The sequence below is a fragment of the Stegostoma tigrinum genome, chromosome 38, assembly GCF_030684315.1.
Source record: "Stegostoma tigrinum isolate sSteTig4 chromosome 38, sSteTig4.hap1, whole genome shotgun sequence".
Taxonomy (NCBI): Eukaryota; Metazoa; Chordata; class Chondrichthyes; order Orectolobiformes; family Stegostomatidae; genus Stegostoma; species Stegostoma tigrinum.
This window is the reverse complement of record NC_081391.1, coordinates 22,215,288-22,241,993: the sequence shown is the minus strand read 5'-3', so window position 1 is coordinate 22,241,993 and position 26,706 is coordinate 22,215,288. Positions and strand designations below refer to the sequence as shown.

Sequence of the window (26,706 nt, the reverse complement as noted above, 5' to 3'; positions counted from 1 at the left end):
GCGGAGTTTGCACGTTCTGCCCGTGCCCGGGTGCTCCGGTTTCTTCCCACAGTCTGAAGATGCACAAGTGAAGTGGTCTGGCCGTGCTAAGTTGCCCATAGTTGTGCAGGCTGGCTGGGTTAGCCATGGGAAATGTAGGATTATAGGATGGAGGGGTCCAGTTGGATCTCGGTGGAATGCTGTTTGTCGGGTCAGTGCAGACTCCAATGGGTCGAATGGTCTGTATGTACGCTGTAGGGATTCTGTGGGTGGGTAACCCAATGCCTGTGACCCATGCCCCCTAGCTGGGTAGGCACTCTAAATGCTAGCTTGCCAATCTGATTGACTCGAATGCGACACTGGTCCTGGCCGAGTAGAGTTGGGGTAGGTGGAAGTCAGAAGGCCAACATTGTTAAACTACTTTGTCAAACGAACTGGAAGGATTGGGGCTGGGGCGCATCTTTTTTTGGTGGGGGGCGAGGTTGGTATGGGTGCCCCATGTACAGGGGGATACAACTCCTCACCGCCTGATCCCTGGGATCCAATACCATGCTGTCGTCTTTCTGGGAGTCAGAATCATAGTTTCCACGCTGTAGGGATTCTATCGCCCATTACTAGGCTCAGAAGAGGATTTCCACCCACTGGGGGTGGGCTGGAATGAAGATATGACCCTCATCTCTTTCAGCTCCCCAAGCCCCCCCCCCCCCCCACCAACTGCAGCGTGTTACAACTGTGGGGTGGCTTGAGTACAAAGCCCAGGCAGTTTCACTGCATGCAGTACCAACAGCGTACCGTTGGAGGTGCTGTGTATTGGATGAAATGTGAAGCTGAGATCCCATCTTCCCTCTGAGGAGGGCATGGTATGATCCCATTGACCACCTGTTATGCAGTTTGAGTCTGCTCTCCTCCTGTACCTACTTGACAGACACTGTTTGGAAATAAAAACACTTACGTGGTCCCCAAGGAGGGCAGAGAATTCTGGGCTGAATTGGAACTGGATTCTCACCCAGTTGTAAGCAACAGATTGGTGCTAGTTTGGGCCTGGGAGCAGAGGTGCTGAACGTTCTATTCTGTCACTATCTGCTGCTCCCAATTTGGGGCGGATGGGAGAGCAGTCAGCACTCCATGTCTCCGATTTTAGTTGCTTTCCAATGTCAGCTTCTCACGACCTCCTCCTCCTTCTCTCTGGCAGTTTTTTGTGGTCCTCCTGATCATCTTCCTCCTCGAAATGATCATCGGAATCTTGTTCCTGTGTAACCAGGAAACTGTGAGTATGGGCGCTGGGCCAGCTTTCCGTTTCACTTCTGAACTGTTGACATCAGTGCCCACCTCTCTCCCCACCCCCATTCTTAACGAGCATCGACAGCACATACATAAAGTCTCACTGCTCACTGAGGAATACTTTCCTCAAAAGGTTCAGAAATAGTGATCTTAACAAATGACAGACTGTGCAGTGTATACTTCCTACTCCAGAAAATAAAATCTTTGTTTTCTCGCGAAATCACAAGATTACACCTGCAGAGGGCGTGAGACGTTTTTCACATTAAATTAGAATTCACAGTGGGTGGATGCATGAACAACGGGACCTGAGACACAAATCCAGAAACAATGTTAATCCAGTCAATCGGCTTGAGTCCAGAATTGACTTTCATTGATCAGCGTGTATCTAATTGACCAGTTACCACCCTATCACACCCACTGACCAAGCAGCTATTGATATCGGTGTTTACCAGACTCATAATCATATGTTGAATTGGTTTTCAGAGATTTGTAAGGGTTTTATTGTTAATCTACGATTTAGCACAAACAACAGTTTCCACATTTCCTATCTGGATCCTTTTCCCTGTCCAGAAGTCAATGCCCTCGGGACACACCCAGCTCTTTTTAAGTGATCTTACACACAACTGAACCCGTCTTTAGCTTCCCATCACCTGTGTTTTATTTTTACTCACAAGCACAAGCACAACCAGTAAATCACCCATGTTTCCCGACAAAGCAGATGACCGAAGGATAGAGGGAGGGAACAACCAGCTGTTAAGTACAAAGTCAATGCGTTTCATCTCTACTCAGTCACCTCTGGCTTACTGATTCTAATCCTGACAACTGGAACCGATAGCTTAGCTGCATAAACCCACTTTATCGTCCGTTGATCCTAGATAAATCAGTATGCAAAGGAAGAGCTCAAGGACGGTCTGCAATTCTACAACACATCAGGAAACGCTGGGCTGACCAATGGCTGGGACATCGTGCAGACTGATGTAAGGTCACGCGCTCTGGTATAGCATTCCTGTTGGTTGTTACTGACTAGAGGGATTGACTAGAGTGAAACTGACCATCTTTGTGTATTTCCTTGCCTGCCCAGTTCCGGTGCTGTGGCGTCGTTCATTACAAGGACTGGTTCAGCGTCTTAAATGGAACCAAAGTGCCCACTTCCTGCTGCTTCAAGCTGGTCCACAACTGTTCGACTAATCCTAACACCTGGTGGAAGGATGTGAGTCTCGAGTCGGATGTCGATATCTGATTAAAAAGAGATCCCAAAGGGGAGTGTTATTGCCTAATACCTGGGATGGGCAAGTCCTCTTATAAGGAAAGAGTCAGACTGATTTTGTATCTGATGGGATTTAGAAGAGAAAGGCAGCTCAATTGGAATATAAAAAATTCCGAGGAGGCTTGACCAGGCAGATGTGGAAAAAATGTTTCTTCTTGTGGGGGAAGCCCAAAACCAGGGGATCACTGTTTACAAATAAAGGATCATCCATTTAAAACACAGCTGTGGACAATCCTTTTCCTCTCTGAGGATTATGAGTCCTCGGAAATACTGTCCACAAAACGTGGTGACAGCAGAGTCTTCGAATCTTTTTTTAATGTAGAGGTGAATAGATTCTTGGTAAGCGTGGAGGTGAAAGACAATTCGGCTAATTGAATGGTGGAGTAGGCTTGAGGGGTTGAATGGCCTACTCCTGGTGAGAGAGAGTGTGTACTGGAGACTCACCATGTGGATTAAATTGAAAAAACGTTATGACTATTTCTTTTTTTACAGACACAAGGCGATGGCCTAGTGGTAGTATCGCTGGACTGTTACACTAGAGACCCAGATAATAATCTGGAGACCTGAGTTCGAATTCTCTCAAGGCAGATGATGGAATTTGAATTCAGTAAAAATATCTGGAATTAAGGTCTAATGATGACTGTGAATCTATTGTCAATTGTTTGAAGAAGACCCATCTGGTTCTCTAATGCCCTTTAGGGAGAGAAACTGCCATCTTTACCTGCTTTGCCCTACACGTGACTGCAGACCCACAGCAATGTGGTTGACTCCTAACAGCCCACTGGGCAGTTAGGGATGGGCAATAAATACTAGCCCAGCCAGTGACGTCCATATCTTGTGAATGAATAAAGGACAAAAAAAGACATGGATATGGGCATCATCGGCTGGGCTAGTATTTATTGCCCATGTCTATCTGTCCTTGAGAAGTTGGCGGTAAAGAGCTAAATGCCCTCCTCCTATTTATCCCTTTCAATTAGAGAAGCATTTGTAATTGGAAATACAACCAGAGGAAATGTATAGCAGTGATAGTGGGAACTGCAGGTGCTGGAGAATCCAAGATAACAAAGTGTGAAGCTGGATGAACACAGCAGGCCAAGCAGCATCTCAGGAGCACAAAAGCTGACGTTTTGGGGCCTAGACCCTTCATCGGAGGGTCTGATGAAGGGTCTAGGCCCGAAACATCAGTTTTTGTGCTCCTGAGATGCTGCTTGGCCTACTGTGTTCATCCAGAAATGTATAGCAACTCTTTTGATTTGAGCACTGTACAGTGTTATGGACTGTCCTTTTAAGTCTTAAAGCTGCATGTCAGCCCAGGGTTTAATTGGACTGAAGACAAAAGTCGAAACGTTAGCTTGCTGTCTTTTCATGGATGCTAACCCACTGTGATCTCAAGCATCTTTTGTTTTCAGTACAGATTCCAGCATCTTCAGTGATTTGCTCCTGCTAGGGTTTAATTTGTTCCCTTGTGCTGGCAGGCCTGCTATGAAAAGGTCATCGCGTGGTTGAAGGACAACGTTGTGGCTGTCTGCATCTTTGGGCTTTGCATCCCAGTGCTACAGGTGTGTTCCTTTTACTGTACCTCAACCTTTTGGAGGACCCTGCCTTGCGCATGCTTCTGTCATCCACAACCAGACTCAATGTCACCAATCACAGCAAGTTGCCATGTAAATACAGCCAGCAATTGAGGGGAAATAGTATGTTAGTCTTTATTACAAAGGGATTAGAAAATGGATACAAAAGACATCTTACTAGAATTATACTGGGCAGTGGTGAGGCCACATCCTGAATACTGAGTGCTGCTCTGCTCTCCTTTTATCTAAGGAAGAATATTCTTGCTCTACATGGAGGGCAGTAATGTTTCTGTCCAGATAATAACCCTCTGAGATCTCTGCATTCCTTCTATTTTAGCGTCTTTTGGCTTTAATCATTCCATCATTCAGCTGCCCAGACTCTAGAATTCTCTCTCTCTCCCTCCCCTAGACATTTCTGGTCCTTTAAGAGGCTATCAAAAACATAGCTTTTCTGTCCTCATCTCATTGGTTTCTAAATTTATTCGATCATGACCCTATGCAACACTCTGAGTTGCTTTATTATATTAAGAAATGCTTTTTAAATGAAAATTGTTGTTGTAAGATGCTTTCCAATGTAATGAATTTAAAACCCGAAACCTTGTCTTCAGAAGTCTTACGGTCTACCTGTTCTATCGCTGCTACGTTCTCTAACCTGGTAACCTCTCTCCCACGTGCCTCTTAAAGGTCCCAATGCTGGTTTGTGAGATAGAAACCAAGACACATGTTTATTTTGGAGGCAGTTTATTGACTTGCTCAGTCTTACCATCCATTCCACATCCAGCATACTCCCTATTCGTGTGCTTAAAATAATTAATACTCATTTGCTTCTGATTGTTTGGAATGTTGTGGCGTGGTGATACCATCCCTTGGTTCAAATCCCACCTGCTCCAGAGGTGAGTTATAACATTTTTGAAAAGTTGGTTAGAAAACAACAACATGTTTGACCAGACACCAAGAGTCCTTGTGCTCATTCATGGAATTCCAGAGAGCATCCCACCAGGATCCAGCGTCATAATCCCACTGTGAATTCACCTAACTTGGACATCTTTAAACTGTGGGCAGAAACCATAGCACACGGAGGAAACCCACGCAGACAATTACTGGAGGGTGGAATCGAACCTGGGTTCCTGGCACCTGTGAGGCAGCAGTGCTTAATCTCTGAGCCATCTTGCTGCTCTTGCCTTTTTGTGTGTCCTACCCCTCCCTTCTGTTCAATATTGTCACAGTCTTACTTTTCAGAACCTTTTCCTTGAACCCTTCACTCACTCCTTTCCTTTTAAACGTAGCACAGGTTCCATCTTTCACAACACAGCTTTCAGTTCCTGTCCCAAATGGCTTGGCATCATACTTGTTTTTTCATATTCTTTCCAGAGAGCTTGAGTTATTTTCTGTCTGAAATGTGCTCGGTTATACGTAATCTGTGATCTTCTAGCACCAAGCTATATCTTCCTATCTTATCTCTACCTTTATCCCCCTTTGTTCAGTCTCTTCCCACTTCCATTTGTAATTCTTCTGACACATTACAAAAAAAGTGTCACTGCAGACTCGAAACATGCACTCAGTTTCCCTCTCCACAGACGTTGCCAGACCTGCTGCGGTTCTCCAGTGTTTGACTATCTTTGTCTCTTCTGTTGCTCCCCTGTCTTCTCCTCTCATTTCTCTAAAGTTCTAATCTTACACAAGTGACTGTTTTGAGGTATCAGTCCTGGTTCAGTGGTAGCGTTGTTATCTCCAAGTCAATAGGACCTAGATTTAAGTCCTCTTGCAGAGACTTGAGCATTCGGAGCAGGTTGACATTCCCAGCGTAACAGAGAGTGAGCGCTGTTGTCTTTAGGATGAACATCTTCAAACAATGTCCAGTCTGTCAGGCTCTCAAAGCATGAATGGAGTTGAATAAGCTTTTTTGTTACATGTACTCAAACGAGTACATGCTTTGGAGAGGGTGCAGAGGAGGTTCACCAGGATGTTGACTGGTATGGAGGGCGCTATCTGTGAAAAGAGGTTGAATAGATTAGGATTATTTAAATATTATTAGTAGAAAGACGGAGGTTGAGGGTGGACCTGATTGAGGTCTACAAAATCACGAGGGGTATAGACAAGGTGGATAGCAAGAAGCTTTTTCCCAGAGTTTGGGACTCAATTACCAGGGGTCACGATTTCAAGGTGAGAGGGGACAAGTTTAAGGGAGATATGCGTGGAAAGTTCTTCATGCAGAGGGTGGTGGGTGCCTGGAATGCATTGCCAGTGGAGGCGGTAGAGGCGGGCATGATAGCATCTTTTAAGATATATCTGGACAGATACATGAATGCGCAGGGAGCAGAAAGATACAGATCCTTGGAAAATAGGCGACAGGTTTAGATAGAGGATGTGGATCAGCGCAGACTTGGAGGGCCGAAGGGCCTGTTCCTTTGCTGTAATTTTCTTTGTTCTTTGAGTATGTTGAAAAGTTTATAAGTCACCACTTACAGCAGCATTTCAGACACAAAGGTACAACCCTTAGTTACAGAACAGAGAAATGAAGAAAAAGTTACATTACAGTTATCACACAATCATAGAATCCTACAGTGTGGAAACAGGCCATTGGCCCAACAGGCTCGCACCAGCTCTTTGAAGAGCATCTCACCCAGTCTTACCCCCTTACTGTAATCCTGTATTTCCCATGGCTAATCCACCCTAACCTACACATCCCAGGTCCTTGGCACTGGGAGGCAGCAGTACTAATCACTGAGCCACTGTGCTGCCCCAAGCTGTACCCTATGTAAGCATAGGTCAGAAAATCAAGAAGCAAAGTTTAAAAAGACAAATATCACAGTCTGTGTCCAAAGGCATAATTTGAAGAACAGCAAAAGAGAGTTCTCCATAATGATGATGGCTTTTAGCCAGGACACTAACATGTTAGACTTAGGTTTCATTGTCACATGTACTCAAGTACAGGGATACAGGAAAAGTTTACAGCGTTGCCATTCATGGCGCCATCTTTGGTAAAGAGTAGAAAATCAAAGAAATAAGTTAAAAGTTCAACATTAAGTTCTTGTCAGTACAAAGCAGTAAATAAGAAATAAAGTTAAAAGGTCCAAATTATAGTCCTCCTTTAGCCATGGGCCTGCACCCACTCCACACTAGGCTTTCCCTACAAGGGCTCGATCTCTTGATCCCCACACCTCCATGTTGTCATCTCACCGTCAACCACCATTCTCTCTCTCTCCCATGCTCCTACCTTGTGGTCATGATCATATAGCTACTTGTGAGACCCTGCTCTGCACAAATTAGCAGCCACGTTTACTCTATAGTGACCACACTCTTGACCGTTCTTTTGTTGAGGCATCTTGGGGGGTGCTACAGAAATGCCAGTCTATATTGTGCAGCTCTCAAGTCTTTTCCCAAAAACTGTGGCGTGGAAACCAAAACAGAATTGAAATATCCCCCTCCCACCTACAGGCTGTTTGAAATCCTTAGTTCCTCATGTTCATGACCTTTATGTCCATCCCAGAACCAACGCTGCCCGCTGTCTTTAGAACCGGGCAATTCAGCAGGGGTGAATGATTGACCTGATTCATAGATCACAGGATCCCTACAGTATGGAAACAGCCCTCTTGGTCCAACAGGTCCACACCGCCCCTTAGAGTATCCCACCCACACTCTGTGGGAAATTTAGCAGGGCCAATCCAGGTGGCCTGCACATCTTTGGATTGTGGGAGAAAACCAGAGCACCCGGAGGAAACCTGGTAAAATGAAATATTGTAGGAAGGTAGATTAGACTCTTTTCTTATAGTAAAGGCAAAGATAAAAGTGTGATGTTCCAACTGCAATTTGATTGGTTAAACATGGCGTTAAGCAAAAACACAATTTATTTGAACACTATAGTTAGAATATAGAAAAAGAAAGAAGAATTATGAATAACAACTCTGTTGGAGAACTTAACAGCATAATAGATACAGTACCTCTTAATAATTAATATTCCAATGTAGCAACACACCTGGGGTAAAAAGGCAGATTCAGAAATCGGGTTTCTCACATGCAATGCCTGCAGCAGTAAGAAAATCCCCAGCTTCTAGCTGTAACGGAGAATGTTTGTTTGTTTGTTTATTTTTTTTCTCTGTCAGATACTTGGGCTGATTTCATCACTGGTGATGTACTGCCAGCTTGTGAAGTCTGAGAAGCAATACAGCTGAAGTAAAGCCATCGTTTTCTCCCAGTCTCCTTCGACTCCTGCCTCTGGGAATTCTGAGATTTAGTTCTCTGTCCTGTACATAGGCTGTCATCAAATAGACAACTGAATGAATGAGTACCCTCCACAGGCCTGTGAGACCTCCTGCAGCATTTTAAAACCATTATTAAAAAAAATTGTTTGAATTTAAGATTCCTTGCCAAAAAGAGAGAGGAAATGCAGACGCCGTTGAGTTATTTAATCCATAGGTGCTGTAATTAGAAGCTGCAATGTTATAACTGCTTCCTAATGACATCACGTGCGAGATCCAGTTACGCTCTTTGTCAAAGCAGCTCTTCAAGAACGTGCACTGTACACTTCTTTAAAGTTAGTAGGAAAGTGCTTTCACCGTTGGAATGTGTATAATAAACCTGTTTTTGTAAAAAAAAAGTTTCCTGTTTGTGTTTTCCCAATGGCTTTGCATTGCCGAGACTCCCAAAGATGACTCTGCCTCAGTGGAACCATTTCGAAGATAGGACTGCAAGAATTTCCAATCTAATTCCTTGAAAGGAGAGTTGCAGGTAGAGTGATGACAAAGGTGTTTGGCACACTTGCCTTCATTGGCTATAACACAAATGTAGATTGAGAAGAGGATGTCATGTTGCGGTTGTACTGGATGTTGGTGAAGCCATTTTTAGGATACTGTGTACAATTCTGGTCCCCCTTCTATTGGAAGGATATTGTGAAACTTGAGGGTGTGCAGAAAGGATGTTGCCGGGAGGGGAGGGTTAGAGCTATAGGGAGTGGCTGAAAAGTCTGGGGCTGTTTTTCCCTGGAATATTGGAGTGACAGATTACTGGTTTTAAAAAAGTCTATTTCTCTCCACCTTAAATATGCTTAATGACCCAACCTTGAAAGTCCGCTGTAGTTAAAATATTCCACAGATTCATTACCATTTGGGGGGAAGAAATTCCTCATCATCCTGTGTTAAATGGGTGACTCCTTAGATTATCCTAGACTCTCCCAAAAGGGAAACAGCCCTTTTGCGTCAACTGTTAAGAATCTGGTATGTTTCAATGAGGTCACCTCTCATTGTCCAATGAGTACAAGTGCCTGCTACTCAAGCTTTCAAGTAGAAAAATCACTGATTCAGGAATTGTAGTTTTGATACAGAATGGAAGAATGTCATGTGACTCATCATATCCAAGCTGGCTCTTGACTCTCCTGCCTTTTTCCAGTAACCCTATTTATCGTAGGATCCCTACAGTGAAGCAGGCAATTTGGCCCAACCCTCCAAAGTGTATCCAACCCACCTATCCCTGTAACTCAGCATTTCCCATGACTAACCCACCTATCCTGCACATCTTTGGATTCTGGGAGGAAACCGGAGCATCTGGAAAAAACACCCGTATGGAACCAGAGAATGTGCAAACTCAACGCAGACAGTATCCTGAGGCTGGAATCAAACCCAGGTAACTAGCACTCTGAGGCAGCAGTGCTAACCACTGAGCTCCCATGAGTTCAAAGACACTGGAGGTTCGGTCAATCACTTTTTTTTTGCAAAACTGAGTTAGCTTTTTGATAAACAGAGTCCTGGTGTTACTGGTGGAGGAGACAGGAAACTGGAGTTGAGACCACAACCACCTTATTAAATGGTGGAGGAGGCTGAAGGGCTGAATGGCCTCTTGCTGCGAAATCTACTGCTTCCAGGTATCCAGCTCCACCACCCCAGACAGCGCATTCCACATTGCAACCACTTAATAAGCTTTTCATAAAAACATGACTCTTTGAGTCCAGCTGTAATTCTTCTGCCAATTATCTCAAAGCTGGTCTCTCTGGTTTCCTAGACTCCCCACCACAGTTTCTCCACATTTCTTTGATCAGGTTCCAAAAAGAGGCACATGAGTTTTCAAACTAACACTTTAAGTGAAAATAATCACGGGGGACAGCAGATTCACTCCAGCAAATGCCGTTCTAAATCCACGGGTCTTTGAAAGATTCCCAATGTCTGCATATATTGTCTGTCAGCAAATAGATCGGCAAAAGAGCTTGTAATTTGCAAACTTTCTGAACCCTGCAATTATAATTTTAGAACCACTGCTCTGAGACTGCAGCTTTGTGTCAATTTTGCCAGTCGTGTCTCATCTTGAGCACTTTATAATTTCTGCAAAAATGAGCAGATGCTATTTTTATTCTTTTGTGAAATGTAAACATCACTGGCAAAGTGAGTATTTGATAGAATGCCAACAGTGTGGAAGCAAGCCAGTTGGCCCATTGACTCAACAGCAACCCTCCAAAGACCATCCCACCCAGACTGACCCTACAAATCCCATGGATAATACATGTAACCTACACTCTGGGATAATTTCCCATCGCCAATCCACCTAATGTGCATGTCTTTAGATGTGGGAGTAAACCACAGCACTCAGAGTAAACCCACACGGACACAGGGAGAACATGCAAACTCCACACAGACAGTCGCCTGAGCCTGGAATTGGAACCCATGCCAAGAAACTAGGACACTGCAGTGCTAGCCACTGTGCCACCCATCCATCCCTTCTTGCTCTCTGCAAGGTGGTGAGCAGTCTTGAACCTTGCTGTCTCTGATGAAATTCATTTTCATGTTACTCCATTTGATAAAATGAAGTTGGACATTGAGTTCCCTTAAAAACTGAACTTTCCTGATATTCACTGTGTAACACGAGGTTTCATTGAAAGATATTACAGCAGAAATTAACTTCCAAAATCTCTAGCATAGGACAACATAAGGGAAACATTACGAGAAACAGAGGTCATATGTGCATTGAACTGGTGCCAACAGTTTATCTGGTGCCAAATGTATTCTATTATCAGTGCAATGTTTTCTAAAATAGGAACGTTTTGTGCTTAGAAGGAGTAAAACCTAACCTTCGAATGGAGATGGGCAAAAGGGCAAAGATCACTAAACATCATGAGGACTTCTTCCATGGTCATTGGCCAAAAGGGTTCAGACAATTGACTGGCACAGGCTAAATTCCCTGCTCCTAGAAATATGATACAGCAATAAGTGCTGGTGCCAGAAGGGAGTTCTCAGTGGGCCATCCTCAGGCACCTGTCTTCTTCAGGTGGAAGATGAACCAGAAGAGGAGGAGGAAGACCCAGAGAAGAGTTACCCCTTGGCTAGAGAGAACGATGCTGCTTGTACCACTTTAACACGACTGAAACATTCCACATCGACAGACTGTGTGCCCTCTGGTGTCAGTGAGCCGTCCCCAATTGTCACAGTTGTACACTTGCTTTATCCCATTAGCTAATGTGCCTCATCTAAACTGCTGCTTCCTACCTAACTCAATAAACTATCAGAAAGTTGCTTACAATTGGTTGTCAGCCTATATTAGGTGACTGAGGTTACGAAACCCCTAAAATCAACAGTGGCAGGTTAGACTTTCAGAGGGCAGTTAAGAAGTAGTCAAATAGACGGAGATTTCTGTGTGCAGAAATTACCCTGAGCTGCCACTTCAGCATACCACCGTGTTCCCTGGCCAACATCTCTGTCTCGGGCTTGCTCCAGCAAAGACCAACGCAAGCTGGAAGGACAACACATTGTTTTCTGCTTGGAAACTCTGCAGCCTTCAATGTCAAGCTCAACAATTTTAGGGCCTGCGCACCTTCTCCCGTGTTGTTATCTCAAGCCCCACACACCAGGCCTTGTCATCACATGGGCAGCTATCATATGCAACCCACTGTCAGCCACTAATGGTCCCCATTAGCAGCTATTCATTCCCCCCCCAGGCTAACTTTAACCCATTCCTATGTCTGTCCAACAGTCCTCCTTTCTCTCTGGGCTCCATCTCCACCTTACTCCTCCCCCCTTCCCCTCACTTTAGCATATGTGCTAACCTTTTCCTAGTTACAATCAGTTCAGATGAAGGGTCACTGGACCCGAAACATTAACTCTGCTTTCTCTGTCCACAAATGCTGCCAGACCTGCTGAGTTTTGCCAAATATCTTCTGGGTTTTTTGTAAGACATAGCTATGTAGGTTTGTAGTTACACATAGACACCAGGAGTAAGAATAGGCCATTCAGCCACTATATTCCTAACTTCCCCTTGTACTTCTTTAGAATCTACTGGATAGGAGGGCAGAATTCCTTCCCTAACAGACATCAGTGAAGCAGATTTATTTTATAAACAATCCAGTAGTAACGTGGTTACTGATGCTAGGCTTTTTATCACAGATTTATTCAATTAACTGAATTTAGCTTTCACAGCTGCTGTGGTGGGAGATCAAACTCATCTTCTTCAAATCATTGGATCATTAGCCTGCGACATAACCACGATGCTACTGTTCCCATTCCTTTTCAGAAGTACATTTACAATGTCTCAATATGGATTCCTTGTGTTACAATGTGTTACAATTACAATGTACATTCTTCCAGCAACAAATAATAGTCACAATTTGTTTTAAATTATCCAGCTTTGGGACTTCATTTTACATTCAGTTTAGTAATGGGATGCAAGTTATCGTGTCCACGATCATAGAATCCCTACTGTGTGGAAGAAGGCCATTCAGCCCATGAAGTCCACATCAATTCTCTGAAGAGCATCTCACTCAGACCCACTTCCTTATCCTATCCGGTAGCCCTGCATTTCCCATGGCTAACCCACCCAGCCCACACATCCCTGGATACTGTAGGTAATTTAGCACAGCCAATCCACCCTAACCTGCATATCTTTGGACTGTGGGAGGGAAATGGAGTGCCTGGAGGAAACCCACGCAGACACGGGGAGAATGCAAACTCCGCACAGGCAGTTGTCTGAGGGCGGAATCGAACCAGGGTCCCTGGTGCTTGAGCCACAATGCCACCCAATAAATTTCCCAATACATGTAATCCAGGCTTACAGTCTCAGATCTTTGGATGAAAAGTTAAATCAAATTCCCAACTTTCACTTCCCACAATGATCGTGGAGTTATCCCTGATAACCAGCCCAATATTTAACCATTTACTAAATTCAGATTATTAACATGTTGCTGTTTGTGTGAGCTAGCTGCGTATAATAGAGTTTGTTGCAGTTAAACAACTTGATTTTTTTTTTGCGATATCCATACCTATGTTACAGGAGGTGACAGAAGATAATACTTATTCAAGTGTTCTCCCACTGCAATGCCATTTTGAGGCCTGAAAATTGTTGTGACCTCTCTGTGAGAACTGACACAGAGGGGGAATGGGAGTGAGGAAGACCGATGAGGGCAGGCAGAGGGAAGATCTGTGACAAAATGTAAGGTGGTGCCAAGGGAGAGACAAAGCCACAAGATGCTGTTGTTGTCTCAGACCTTGCAACCGCTACATTTCAGCTGGCACCCCACCCAGGGTCATGGCCCTGGCATAAACATTGGCAGACCAGGAAAGACACCCCAAATGATTTGATTTGATTTATACTTGTCACATGTACAGTGAAAAATTTTGTTTGGTGAGCAGTACAGGTGGATCACAGCATACAAGGCACAGGGTGATAGAACAGAGTGAGGAACACAATGTTATCGCTGCAGAGAAGATGCAAGGTCAACATTACCTTTGAAATTTGAGAGGTGCATTCAGCAGCCTCATAACAGTGGGGAAGAAGCTGTTCTTGAATCTGAAGCTTTTGTATCTTCTGCCCGACTGAATGGGTTGAAGAGATTATACTCGGCGTGGGAGAGGTCTTTGATGATGTTGGCTGCCTTTCCATGGCATCAAATAGTGTAGATGGAGCCAATGGATGAATGGTTAACTTGCACAATAGTGTTCATAACTTTCATGGTCCTAGGCAGCAGTTGCTGTATCAAGCCATAACACATCCAGTTAGAATGCTTTCTATGGTGCATCTATCTAACAGTTGGTGAGGGTCCTTATGGGCATGTCGCATCTCCTAACGCCCCTGAGGAAGAAGAGGCGTTGTTGTATCTTCTTGACCATCACATCAAGGACAGATCATTGGTGATTGTCACTCCTGGGAACTTGAAGGGAAAAAGTGTATTATCAAGGTCTTAAAATGCAATTGCTTCTGAATGTGGGTTAGTTTCCATGTAATAATGGTGACGGTGCTGAGAGATTATAGTCAATGGAAAATAAGACCATAAGACATGGAGTGGAAGTAAGGTCATTCGGCCCATCAAGTCCACTCCGCCATTTAAATCATGGCTGATGGGCATTTCAACTCCACTTCCCTGCACTCTCTCCGTAGTCCTTGATTCCTTGTGAAATCAAGAATTTGTCGATCTCTGCCTTGAAGGTATCTAACGTCCCAGCCTCCACTGCACTCCGTGGCAATGACTTCCACAGGCCCACCACTCTCTGGCTGAAGAAATGTCTCCTCATTTCCATTTTAAATTTACCCCCTCTAATTCTAAGGCTGTGCCCACGGGTCCTAGTCTGCCCGCCTAACGGAAACAACTTCCCAGCGTCCACCCCTTCTAAGCCATACATTATCTTGTAAGCGGGTTTTGAGAAGATTTGTAGCTCAGGTTGAGGTTCTGGATGTGAGTTTGCTCGCTGAGCTGGAAGGTTAGTTTTCAGATGTTTCGTCACCATTCTAGGTAACATCATCAGTGAGCCTCCGACAAAGCGCTGGTGTTATGTCCCGCTTTCTATTTATCTGTTTAGGTTTCCTTGGGTTGGTGATGTCATTTCCTGCATTGGTGATGTCATTTCCTGTTCTTTTTCTCAGGGGATAGTAGATTGGCTCCAAATCAATGTGTTTGTTGATGGAGTTCCGGTTGGAATGCCATGCTTCTAGGAATTCTCGTGCGTGTCTCTGTTTGGCTTGTCCTATGATGGATGTGTTGTCCCAATCAAAGTGGTGTCCTTCCTCATCTGTATGTAAGGATACAAGTGATAGTGGGTCATGTCATTTTGTGGCTAGTTGATGTTCATGTATCCTGGTGGCTAGCTTTCTGCCAGTTTGTCCAATGTAGTGTTTGTCACAGTTCTTGCAAGGTATTTTGTAGATGACATTCGTTTTGCTTGTTGTCTGTATAGGGAAGCTGCATTAGAACATTGTTCCAACGAGCCACCACACACTGCAGCACAGAGGAACTACGAAGAGCAGAAGAATAATCACCTGTACAGTGTATTCAAAAAGAATGGGTACCCAATGAACATAGTCCGCTGATTCCTCAGCGACAAACCCAAACAAACAGACAAAACGGGCCCAGAAACCATAACCACTCTCCCCTACATCAAAGACATTTCCAAAATGACTGCCAGACTACTCGGACCCCCTTGGCATCAGGGTAGCCCACAAACCCACCAACACACTAAAACAGCAGCTAATGAACTTAAAAGACCCTATACAGACAACAAATAAAACGAACATCATCTACAAAATACCTTGCAAGAACTGGGACAAACACTACATTGGACAAACTGGCAGAAAGCTAGCCACCAGGATACATGAACATCAACCAGCCACAAAACGACATGACCCACTATCACTCGTATCCTTACATACAGATGAGGAAGGACACCACTTTGCTTGGGACAACACATCCGTCCCAGGACAAGCCAAACAGAGACACGCACGAGAATTCCTAGAAGCATGGCATTCCAACCGGAACTCCATCAACAAACACTTTGATTTGGAGCCAATCTACCATCCTCTGAGAAAAAGAACAGGAACTGACATCACCAATGCAGGAAATGACATCACCAACCCAAGGAAACCTGAACAGATAAATAGAAAGTGGGACATAACACCAGCGCTTCGTCGGAAGGTCACTGTTGATGTTACCTAGAATGGTGACGAAACGTCTGAAAACTAACCTTCCAGCTCAGCGAGCAAACTCACATCCATTATCTTGCAAGTTTCTATTAGATCTCCCCTCAACCTTCTAAACTCTGATGAGTCACTCCGGTGACATTCCCTGAAAGAGCATGGCAGGTAGTGTACAGGAAGATTGAATCTCAACCTGAGCATCTTGATGTGGAGCTGGAAAGCTTCAGGCACACTCTGGGAATGGAATATTTCTTTCCCCTTTCAGTTTCCACATCATAGAAACTAGCCTAGACTGAAGTGTGGTGTCTGGTTCTAAGCACTGCAATTCAAAAAGGATGCGGAAGCTTTGGAAAGAGTTCAGGAAAGGTAGTTCCAAGGATAAGGGACTTCTGTTATGAAAATAGATTGTAGAAAGTAGAAGTATTTTCTTTAGAGGAACGGAGATTGAGATGAGATTTGATGGGGACCATAGAATCGTAAGCATGGAAACAAATCTTTCTGCCAAACATATCCATGCTGACCAGGTTTCCTAAATTGAACTAGTCCTTTGGCTCATATCCCTCTAAACCTTTCTTATCCAGTACCTGTTCAAATGTTGTGATTATACCAACCTCCACCACATCCTCTGCCAGCTCATTCCATTACCTGCACCACCCTCTGCGTGAAAAAGTTGCCCGGCAGGTCCCTTACACATTTTACCCCTCCCACCTTAAACCTACACCCTCTAATTTTGGATTCCCCTAACCTGGAGAAAAGACCTTGGCTATTCACCTTATCTATGCCCCTCATGATTTTATAAACCTCTATAAGGTCATCCCTCAGCCTCTTACACTCCAGGGAAAAAAGTCCCAGCTTATCCAGCCTCTCTTTATAACTCTATCCCTCCAGTTTTGGTAACATCCTTGTAAATGTTTTCTGCACTTTTTCCAATTTAATAACATTCTTCATAAAGCAGGGCAAGTACTGTATGCCATATTCTGAAAGTGGCCTCATCAATGTCCGATAACAAGATGGCCCAACTCCAGTACTCGAATAAAAACCGAAAGAACTGCAGATGCTGTTAATCAGGAACAAAAACGGAAGTTGCTGGAAAAGCTCAGCAGGTCTGGCAGCAACTGTGAATAAAAAGATCAGAGTTAATATTTCAGGTCCGGTGACCCTTCCTCAGAACCCTGGTGGTGAGGAAGGGTCTCTGGACCTGAAACACTGACTCTGAATTTTTCTTCACAGTTGCTGCCAGACCTGCTGACCTTTTGCAGCAACTTCTGTTCCGTACTCAAATGCTCTGACCAATGAAGGTAAGCGTGCCAAATGCCTACTTCATCAGCTTGTCTACCTGTGCTGTCACTTTCAAGGAACTATATACTTTCACCCCTAGGTCTCTCTGTTCGACAACAGTGCCCAAGGCCCTACCATTAACTGTATAAATCCTGCCCCAGTTTCCGTTACCAAAATGCAGCATCACACACTTATCTAAATTAAACTCCATCTGCCATTCCTTGGCCCATTAGCCCAGATGATCAAGATCTTGTTGTACTCTGAGATAACCTTCTTCACCAGTTTTGGTGCCATCCACAAACTTACTTTGTTCTCGTCCAAATCATTTATGTAAGATCCCGAGAGGTCTGAGCTGGGTAGGTAGGGAAAATCTGTCCCTGTTTGTGAAAGGATCCACAAAGAGCGGGCACAGATTTAAAGTTTCAGGCCGAAAGAAGCTAAAGGAGCACTATTAAAAACTTCATCAGGCAGCGAGCGGTTAAGTTCTGAAATGATCTGCTTCAGTGTGTGATGGATGCCGGTGCATACAGACTTTCTAAAGCGGATTAGACTATATTATGAAAAGAAGCAATGTGCAGATAACAGGAGATGGTGAGAGAATGGCACTAAGTGAATTTCTCATGTGGAGAGCCAGCATGGACCAAATGGGCTGAATGGCCTCCTCCTGCACGGTAGAACTTCTGCAAATGTGAAGTACATGATCCAGGATCATGAGACAAACATTATAAGGGAAATGGACACACAGCCAAAGGGGAAGGGAGATTCTCTCCAGCCTGAATTTTTTCTCTCATCTGTAATGAAGGGAACACCCTGCTGTGTGGTCTCCCCACCTCCTTCAAATGCAGCAGAATCATTTGGGAAATGTGTTTGCTACAACAGTTGACAATTCTCCTCCTTTTAATCCACTCAAGGCAACAATCAATTCCACCACTACATCAAATGCACAAAGTGTGATATTTTAAAAATTAGCAACACTGGTGTTTGAACTGACTTCCCTCAAGGAATGGAATTTGTGTAGTTCTCTGTCATGCCTCAAGGGGGCAGCATTCCCTCACCCTCGAATTATAAAGTCACTGAGGAAGTCCGAAGACTGCAACAACTTGCATTTACATAGCACCTTTACCATCACAGACTATCTCAGGGTGTTTCACGGGTACTTTATAAATAAAACTTTGATACTGAATGGCAGTGAGTGTTTGATGAATTATTGGACACAGGAGAAATTCAACAGCTTGGTAGTCAACCTGGTAATGTTCCCTCACTATGACCCATTATGAAAATATGAAACAAACCAAACAGAGCCAAGGAAGGAAAGCCATCAGATCGAACTATTTGTCAAAGAGGCATATTTTTAGTAGCGTCTTCAATGAGAAGAGAGACAAAGGGGAGCTGAAATGTTTAGGGAAGGGGGTTCCAGGTATCAGGGCCCCAGGCTGCCAACAGTGAAGTGATGGAAATTGAGGGATTAATATAAGAAAAAAACCAACATTGGAGGAGAATGGAAATCTTGGAGTATTGTGGGGCTGGAGGTGGCTCTAGGGATATGGGTGAGGAAGAAAGGAGATGCATTGGGAGTGTTGGGGAAAGGAAACATAAGGATCGGAAGTTTTAAGGTAAGGGGCAGGAGATTCAGAGGGGATTTGGGAAAAAATCTTTTCCAATCAGTGCTTGGTGGGAATCTGGAATGCACTGCCTGGAAAGCTTGTGGAGGCTGGAAGCCTTACAACCTTTAAAAAGTGTTTGGATGAGTACTTCAAATATCATAACATTCAAGGAATTGGGACAAGTGCAGGAAATTGGAAGTAGCGTGCTTTTAGTGGTATTATTTCAGTGTAATCTCAATGGGCTGAAGGGCCTTTTCTGTGCTGTATGAAGCTATAAGATTTTATATCAAGGTACTGCTAAGCCAGGTAGTCATGTACGTTGAGGTCATAAGTATGTGGGACTAGAAGGAGATAATGAAAGGGCTAAGTTCCCCTTCCAGGACCAGACTGTCTAAACTAACTGCACAAAAATGTGGATATTAAACTTGCCTCTCATTTGTCAATGGCGAATGTACATTGACATTGCTACATGGTGACTCCTGGTGGCTGATTATTGGAATGACAATGAGAGAGTTTCAGCTCAACACCAGCTTGCATTAAACACAAAAAAACTTTTAACTTTGTAACACCACCCGGGAGTTTTGATAAAATGTGTCTGCAAAATTTCACAGCAGTTCGTGAAAAGTGATGCAAGCATAGCCGGCCAAATCTTGGTGAAAGAGGTTGGTTTTAAAGGAAGAAAGAGAGCCAGAGGGTATTCCAGCAGGAACAGACTCTAAAGGTGGAGTGATTGAAATGGGTTTACTCAAGAGGTCAGAATGAGACATCTCAGAGCGTCATAGGTGGGAGGAAATTAGAGATAGGGATGAGCTGAGGCCATTGAGGATTTGAGTGCAACAGTAAGAGTTTTAAGCTGAGGTGCTGTTTAATTGGTAGCCAGTAGACGTCAACAAGTAAATGGATGATGGGTGATGGTGTGAGTTAACATGTGGGCAGCAGAGTTTTGGATGACCTAAAGTTTATGAAGGATAACATGCTATTAGGCCATTAAGAAACAACCACATTGCTATGGGTCTGGAGTCACATGTAGGCCAAGCCAGGCAAGGATTACGGTTTCCTTCCCTGAAGGACATTAGTGAACCAGATGGGATTTTCCCAATAATCGTCTGACTGCCATCATTAGATTCTTAATTGCAGATATTTATTGAATCCAAATTCCATTATCTGCAGTGGCAGGATTTAAACCTAGGTCCCTAGAATGTTCGAGATAGTAGGAACTGCAGATGCTGGAGAATCTGAGATAACAAGGTGTAGAGCTGGATGAACGCAGCAGGCCAAGCAGCATCAGAAGAGCAGGAAGGCTGACGTTTCGGGCCTGGACCCTTCTTCAGAAATGGGGGAGGGGAAGAGGGTTCTGAAATAAATAGGGAGAGAGGGGGAAGTGGAAAGAAGATGGATAGAGGAGAAGATAGGTCCAAGAGGCGGGGATAGAGCCAGTAAACGTGTGTGTAGGTGGGGAAGTAGGGAAGAGATAGGTCAGTCCAGGGAGGATGGGCAGGTCAAGGGGGGGGCCATGAGGTTAGTAGGTAGGAGATGGGGGTGGGGCTTGAGATGGGAGTTGGGGATAGGTGAGAGGAAGGACAGGTTAGGGAGGCAGGGACAAGCTGGGCTGGTTTTGCGATGCGGTAGGGGAAGGGGAGATTTTGAAGCTGGTGAAGTCCACATTGATACCATTGGGCTGCAGGGTTCCCAAGCGGAATATGAGTTGCTGTTCCTGCAACCTTCGGGTGGCATCACTGTGGCACTGCAGGAGGCCCAGGACAGACATGTTGTCTGAGGAATGGGAGGAGGAGTTGAAATGGTTCGCAACTGGGAGGTGCAGTTGTTTATTGCGAACCGAGCGTAGGTGTTCTGCAAAGCGGTCCCCAAGCCTCCGCTTGGTTTCCCCGATGTAGAGGAAGCCACAATGGGAACAGTGGATACAGTATACCACATTAGCAGATATGTAGGTGAACATCTCCTTGATGTGGAAGGGCTTCTTGGGGCCTGGGATGGGGGTGAGGGAGGAGGTGTGGGGGCAAGTGTAGCACTTCCTGCAGTTGCAGGGGTAAGTGCCAGGTTTGGCGGGGCTGTTCGGGAGTGTGGAGTGGACAAGGAAGTCACAGAGAGAGTGGTCCCTCCAGAAAGCAGATAAGGGTGGGGAGGGAAAAATGTCTTTGGTGGTGGGGTCGGATTGCAGATGGCGGAAGTGTCAGCGGATGGTGCATTGGATCTGGAGGTTGGTGGGGTGGTATACGAGGACAAGGGGGATTCCGTTTTAAGTTATTGCAGGGAGGAGGTGTGAGGGATGAGTTTCAGGAAATGCAGGAAACACAGTCGAGTGTGTTCTCGACCATTAAGGGGGGGAAGTTGCAGTTCTTGAAAAACAAGGACATCTGAGATGTATGGGAGTGGAATGCCTCTTCCTGGGAGCAGATACGGTGGAGGCGAAGGAATTGGGAATACGGGATGGCATTTTTTCAGGAAGGTGGGTGGGAGGTGTATCCTAGGTAGCTGTGGGAGTCGGTGGGCTTGAAATTGATATGGGTTTCTAGGTGATTGCCAGAGATGGAGACAGAGAGGTCGAGGAAGGAGAGAGAGGTATTAGAGGTGGTCCAGGTGAACTTAGGGTTGGGGTGGAAGCTGTTGGTGAAGTGGATGAACTGTTTGAGCTCCTTGTGGGAGCACGAGGCGGCACCGATACAGTCATCAATGTGACAGGGGAAGAGGTGCGGTTTAGGGCCAGTGTAGGTACGGAAGAGGGATTGTTCCACGTAACCTACAAAGAGGCAGGCATAGCTTGGGCCCATGTGGATACCCATGGCCACCCCCTTTGTCTGTGGGAAGTGGGAAGCCCGAAATGTCAGCCTTCCTGCTCCTCTGATGCTGCTTGTCCTGCTGTGTTCATCCAGCTCTACACCTTGTTATCTCAGATTCTCCAGCATCTGCAGTTCCTACTATCTCTGAGGAATACAATTTTATGGTTGCAGAAAAGGTGCACAAGCAGCGAGGTCAACATTAAATTTAAAATTTGAGAGGTCCATTCAACAGTCTAATAACTGCAGAGAAGAAGCTGGTCTTGAATCTGCTGGTGTACGTGTTCAAGCTTTTGCATCTTCTGCCCAATGGAAGAGATTTTAACCAGGGTGGGAGGGGCTTTTGATGATGTTGGTTACCTTCCCATGGCAGTGAGAAGTGTAGATGGAGTCAGTGGGTGGAAGTCAGGTTTGAGTAATGGACTGGGATGTGTTCGCAACTCTCTGTAGTTCTAACAGTTCTGGGCACAGCAGTTGCCACACCAAGCTGTAAAGCATCCAAATAGAATACTTTCTATGGTGTAGCTACAAAAATTGGTAGGAGTGTTTATGGACATGCTGAATTTCCTTAGTCTCCTGAGGAAGTAGAGGCATTACTGTGCTTTCACATATTGCTCAACATTGGTGGACCGGGCTATGAAATTAGCTATTAAATATGTCAAGAACATCCTGTGCATTGACAGGGATTTATGGAAATGTAAATTTAGATTTAGATTCCCTACAGTGTGGAAACAGCGCCTTCGGCCCAACCAGTCCACACCGCCCCTTGAGGCATCCCACCCAGACCCATTCCCCCCATAACCCACACACCCCTGAACACTATGGGCAATTTAGCATGGCCAATCCACCTAACCTGCACATCTTTGGACTGTGGGAGGAAACCAGAGCACCCGGAGGAAACCCACGCAGACACGGGGAGAATGTGCAAACTCCGCACAGACAGTTACCCGAGGCTGGAATCGAACCTGGGTCCCTGGTGCTGTGAGGCGGCATTGCTAATCACCGAGCCACCGTGCCACCCCATTTATTTTATTGATTGCATCAAACTACATTATGAATTACTACTAATTGTTTTAATTTTTGTCATCATCACATTGTCTGTTGCCACAAGCATTTCTCGTTAAACCATTCACTAATATACCTTTTCCATCATCATTACAAAATAATCTATTTTTTCTCTGCTGATGAACTGCTTCATATTGAGTGACATTTAGACCATGATTAATATTGTCAACTTATAGTGCTGTAGTCGTATATTCCTAGAGTCTGCAGAACAGGAACACCTGCACTGGTCAAAAACAACTATTCCTAACTATTCTAATCCCAATTTCCAACACTTGGCCCGTAGCCTTGTATGCCTTGGCATCACAAGCACACATGCTTCTTACACGTCATGAAGGTTTCTGCCTTTACCATCCTTACAGGCAGTAAGTTCCCGATTCCTCTCACCCTCTCGGTGAATTTTATTTTCCTCACATTTCCTGTAAACCTCCTGCACTTACTTTTAAACGACCTTACTTTCTACTCATTCAAGTTAAGGAATAGGGTCTGTTCAATGGCTGCAAGCATTTTGGGACATCCTAAAGTAGAGAAAGGCTTGATAGCAATCAGGAAACCCTAAGTCCTTTCTCTGTAGCAGTACTACAACCCTACTGTCACCTCAACTGCGTTCAGTTAATTCTGCATGCAAGAGATTGAACCTCAAACCTTTGCCAACTCCTTTGTATGTCCAACTGCTCTTCTCTCTCTTTGGGCTCTATCCCCAAATATCATTCACTGCTTATCCGCTCCTCCACCCTATCCTCTGTATATAAACTGACATTTTTCTAGCTACGATAATAAAATGTGAGGCTGGATGAACACAGCAGGCCAAGCAGCATCTCAGGAGCACAAAAGCTGATGTTTCGGGACTAGACCCTTCATCCTAGGCCCAAAACGTCAGCTTTTGTGCTCCTGAGATGCTGCTTGGCCTGCTGTGTTTATCCAGCTCCACACTTTATTATCTTGGATTCTCCAGCATCTGCAGTTCCCATTATCTCTGATACAATTTTTCTAGCTACCATCAGTTTTGAAGAAGGGTCTCCAGACTCAAAACATTAATTCTGATTTTTCTTCACAGGTGCTGACAGATCTGCTGAGGTTTTTCAGCAATTTCTATTTGTGGGCCATTTTTTGGTTTGTTCAGTATTTTTCATTATTGTTTGATTTCATTTTTTTCTTTCTTTTTCTGTTCCCTTTCTTATTTTACCAAAACGTTGTTAACCATTCCATCTATCTGAAGGAAGAAAGATGCATTTGGGGACGAAGGGGTTCACTGAAGACTAATTTAATATAGAAGAGCCTTCAGGCTGAATCCGCACACCTTATTCCAAAATGAGACACTTTAAAGCATGAGGGACATGGATAGGGTGAATAGCCAAGATCTTTTTCCTCGGGTGAGAGAGTTCAAAACAAGAGGGCATAGGTTTAAAGTGAGGGGGGCAAATTTTAAGAAGGACCCAAGGTGTAACTTTTTCCACACAGGGAGTGGTGCCTTGTGGAATGATCTGCCAGAGGAAATGGTGGAGGCTGGTACAATTACAACATTTAAAAGGCATCTGGATGGGTACATGAATAGGAAGGAATTAGAGGGACATGGGCCAAATGCTGGCAAATGGGACTAGGTCAGATTGGGATGTCTGGTCAGCAAGATGGATTGAAGGGTCTTTTTCAATGTTGTATGACTCTAAAGGCGCTATGTAAATATATGAGATAACAAGGTGTAGAGCTGGAGGAACACAGCAGGCCAGGCAGCATCAGAGGAGCAAGAAAGCTGACATTAAAGAAGGGTCCAGACCTGAAACATGAGCCTTCCTGCTCCTCTGATGCTGCTTGGCCTGCTGTGTTCCTCCAGCTCTACACCTTGTTATCTCAGATTCCAGCACTGGCAGTTCCTACTATCTTCAGGTAAATATATGAATGGTGGAAATGGTTTATTTTCATCAGCTCCACCTTTTCAAATTAAAAGCTTGAAGACTTTCAGATCAGATTGCTTCTTAAACATCTAAACTCTGGAGAAAACAGGTCTAATTTGTCTAATCTGACCACATAACCACTGAAGTCCTTAAGGCTCTTGTGGTATTGTCCCTATCTCTGGAATAGGAGGTCCGTATTCAAATCACATCTGCTCCAGAGGTGGAAGCAATTTTAATCAATCTATTCTGGAGGTGTTTTTATACTTCTGGAACACGTGTGACTTCTGGCTCCAAGGTAGGGTCATTACCACTGCACCGCACAAGCCTTGCTCCAAATGTCTATAACATCTTTGAAAAGGTTTATTTAAAAATAATTTCCTGAAGTCCAGGTAAAAATCTTGTAAAGAGGCTTTCCTGCTCCTCTGATGCTGCTTGACCCGCTGTGTTCATCCAGCTCCACACCTTGTTACCATCAATCTTGTAAACCCGGGTGGTACTGCCTGCAAGGCCAATACATCCTTCCCTAAGATGTGGTACCCAGAGCCACCAAGTGGACTATAATGCAAGGAGTTCTTGTTGGCATTTCGTGCCCTTTATTGCAGTAATCAAGTGTTGAAATTGGGTTCATTGATGAATTAGAAATAAATCTTACTATATTATGGGCTGAGAGGTGGCAAATGGAGTTTAATGCAGACAAATGTGAGGTGATGCACTTTGGTAGGAGTAACCAGAAGGCAAAGTACTGGGCTAATGGTAAGATTCTTAGTAGTGTAGATGAGCAGAGAGATCTCGGTGTCCATGTACACAGATCCTTGAAAGTTGTCACGCAGGTTGACAGGGCTGTTAAGAAGGCATACAGTGTTTTAGCTTTTATTAATAGAGGGATCGAATTCCGGAACCAAGAGGTTATGGTGAAGCTGTACAAAACTCTGGTGCGGCCGCACTTGGAGTATTGCGTACAGTTCTGGTCACCGCATTATAAGAAGGATGTGGGAGCTTTGGAAAGGGTGCAGAGGAGATTTACTAGGATGTTGCCTGGTATGGAGGGAAGGTCTGACGAGGAAAGGCTGAGGGACTTGAGGCTGTTTTCATTAGAGAGAAGAAGGTTGAGAGGTGACTTAATTGAAACATATAAAATAATCAGAGGGTTAGATAGGGTGGATAGGGAGGGCCTTTTTCCTAGGATGGTGACGGCGAGCACGAGGGGGCATAGCTTTAAATTGAGGGGTGAAAGATATAGGGCAGATGTCAGAGGTAGTTTCTTTACTCAGAGAGTAGTAAGGGAATGGAACGCTTTGCCTGCAACGGTAGTAGATTCGCCAACTTTAAGTACATTTAAGTCGTCATTGGACAAGCATATGGATGTAAATGGAATAGTGTAGGTTAGATGGGCCTGAGATCAGTATGGCAGGTCGGCACAACATTGAGGGCCGAAGGGCCTGTACTGTGCTGTAATGTTCTATGTTATTAATAAACTGGTGACCTCTTCCTCCAATTGCAGGCTAGACAAGGATTATTGGGCGGGCTCTTTCGGCCCGGCAAGGTTGACAGGTTATCCGACCAATCAGCAACGGTACCTGTTTGATTGGCAGCGTCAGTCACATATCAGCAAAAGGATTGCGCTACTTCCGCCGTCTATAGGGTTTCTCAACCAATTAGATCCGCCCGTTTGCTCACGGCAACTGGATGGATAAAATTATTTCCCGCCGTCCTCCCCAGAAGAAAAAAATGTCTTTGAATCGTTGTTCATCTCAGTTAGTCGAGCGATGATCTAATGGGACGATGGCGCTTCGCCCCCGCCGCCGCCTTGTTCTTGAGATCGTAATTACCATAGAACCCGCCAACACCGCTGTGGTTAGCCATTCAGAGGAGGCAAAAGATTGCTCGGCAGGCATGTCATCCAATTGTCATTCAGAATATCCGTAGACCCCACCCACAAATGGGCTGGACCTACTTGCAACCAATGGGAGTACACAGCCCGGCCGGTTGATGTGAATTCTAACCAATAGACATATGCTCACCCATGATGAACGTGCTCCACGACCAATGGAGACGAGGAGGCGGGATGCCGCGGCGGTGCGTGGGCGGAGGCGGATT

General features: G+C 44.8%; 1 protein-coding gene and 1 long non-coding RNA gene across 3 annotated transcripts in view; one reads left to right on the top strand and one right to left on the bottom strand.

Annotated features, from left to right (window-relative positions):
- Positions 1-8,689, top strand: part of LOC125447192 (tetraspanin-4-like) — a 40,241-nt gene extending 31,552 nt beyond the window's left edge. For both annotated transcript variants that reach the window (XM_048521401.2, XM_048521402.1), the window contains exons 4-8: positions 1,172-1,246; positions 2,136-2,237; positions 2,342-2,470; positions 4,003-4,086; positions 8,202-8,689. In XM_048521401.2, coding sequence (XP_048377358.1) covers positions 1,172-1,246; positions 2,136-2,237; positions 2,342-2,470; positions 4,003-4,086; positions 8,202-8,270 — 459 coding nt within the window. In that variant the 3' untranslated portion in view covers positions 8,271-8,689. The remainder of the gene's footprint in view (positions 1-1,171; positions 1,247-2,135; positions 2,238-2,341; positions 2,471-4,002; positions 4,087-8,201) is intronic.
- On the bottom strand, positions 4,329-26,488 carry LOC125447193 (uncharacterized). Its single transcript, XR_007246517.2, has 3 exons — positions 26,187-26,488; positions 13,798-14,221; positions 4,329-6,087 (listed from the first exon to the last, which is right to left on the bottom strand). It is a non-coding gene; the product is annotated as an uncharacterized LOC125447193 (long non-coding RNA).
- Between the last annotated feature and the right edge of the window lie 218 nt (positions 26,489-26,706).